This window comes from Acanthisitta chloris, unplaced genomic scaffold, assembly GCF_000695815.1.
Source record: "Acanthisitta chloris isolate BGI_N310 unplaced genomic scaffold, ASM69581v1 C16461276, whole genome shotgun sequence".
NCBI classification, from domain to species: Eukaryota; Metazoa; Chordata; class Aves; order Passeriformes; family Acanthisittidae; genus Acanthisitta; species Acanthisitta chloris.
This window is the reverse complement of record NW_008702254.1, coordinates 1-981: the sequence shown is the minus strand read 5'-3', so window position 1 is coordinate 981 and position 981 is coordinate 1. Positions and strand designations below refer to the sequence as shown.

The window sequence follows — 981 nt, the reverse complement described above, 5'->3', positions numbered from 1 at the left end:
AGCTGGGAGTCTCTCCCTAAAGTCCCAGCACTCAGCAGTGAGTTTACCTTTGGGATGAAGAAACCATCCACGTACGTGTCGTTCACTGTCATTCTTGGCACGTTGAAAGGGATGATGTTGGCTTTCCTCTGCACTTCATGGATGACAGCATTGGTGTAGGGCATGTTGTTCCTGTCCTCCAGGGCTGGCTGCCGTGCCTGTCCAATGACTGTGTCGATCTCAGCCTGCACACGAGCTGGTGGGAAAGAGCAGCTCAGCCAAGGCCCGAGAAAAACCCCTTGGAACAATACAAGGTGGTTGCTGTGAGGGTCCCCCAAGGGACCTGGGACGCCTGTTTACACCTCTTTTGTGTGAGTGCAGGGAGGTTCCCAACTCTTCTCTCTAAAGGCAAGGGAAAACACTGAACCTGTGCTAATTGTACCTTGAATGTCTGGATGCATGACCATGAACAGCAAAGCCCAGCGGATGGTTGAGGAAGTCGTCTCGGTCCCGGCAAACAGCAGGTCAAGGGTGCAGGCCATGAGGTTGTCCTCACAGAAGGTGTTACTGCCGTTGTCCTTCAGAAAAAGGTGTGTTAGTGCCACAGGAACAGTGAGGGTGGCCTGGCACCAGGCTTAGTCCGTAACACCCCAAGAGTTTTGGCAAAGTTGCAGACCCCCTGTGGCTCCATCCCACTGGTGAGTGCCCCGAACCCGATGTCCATCCTATGCTTGTAAAAGACCACCCAGATAGCTCAGATGGAGAACTGGGATTAATTTCTCACCCCTCCTGATATCTAAGCCCCACTGCAGAAGGGTTTGCTCTGCATTGCTGACCTTGGCTATCTCCTGCAGGTAGCTGTCAATGAAGTCCCGGCTCTCCGAGGGGTTCCAGTCCTCCTTGTGTTTCTCAATCTGCCCTTTCACGTAATTTTTCAACATCTTCCAGGTTTTAAAAATGGTTTGGTGAGCTCCAGGGAAGTACTTTATTATAGATGGGAAA

General features: G+C 51.8%; 1 protein-coding gene across 1 annotated transcript; it reads right to left on the bottom strand.

The window, feature by feature from the left end:
• Positions 1-47: 47 nt before the first annotated feature.
• LOC103810393 (cytochrome P450 2J2-like) lies at positions 48-920 on the bottom strand (the record flags this gene model as incomplete). Its single annotated transcript, XM_009083288.1, has 3 exons — positions 816-920; positions 422-557; positions 48-235 (listed from the first exon to the last, which is right to left on the bottom strand). Coding segments are annotated over exons 1-3 (429 nt in total), but the record flags the coding sequence as incomplete, so codon positions are not given.
• Between the last annotated feature and the right edge of the window lie 61 nt (positions 921-981).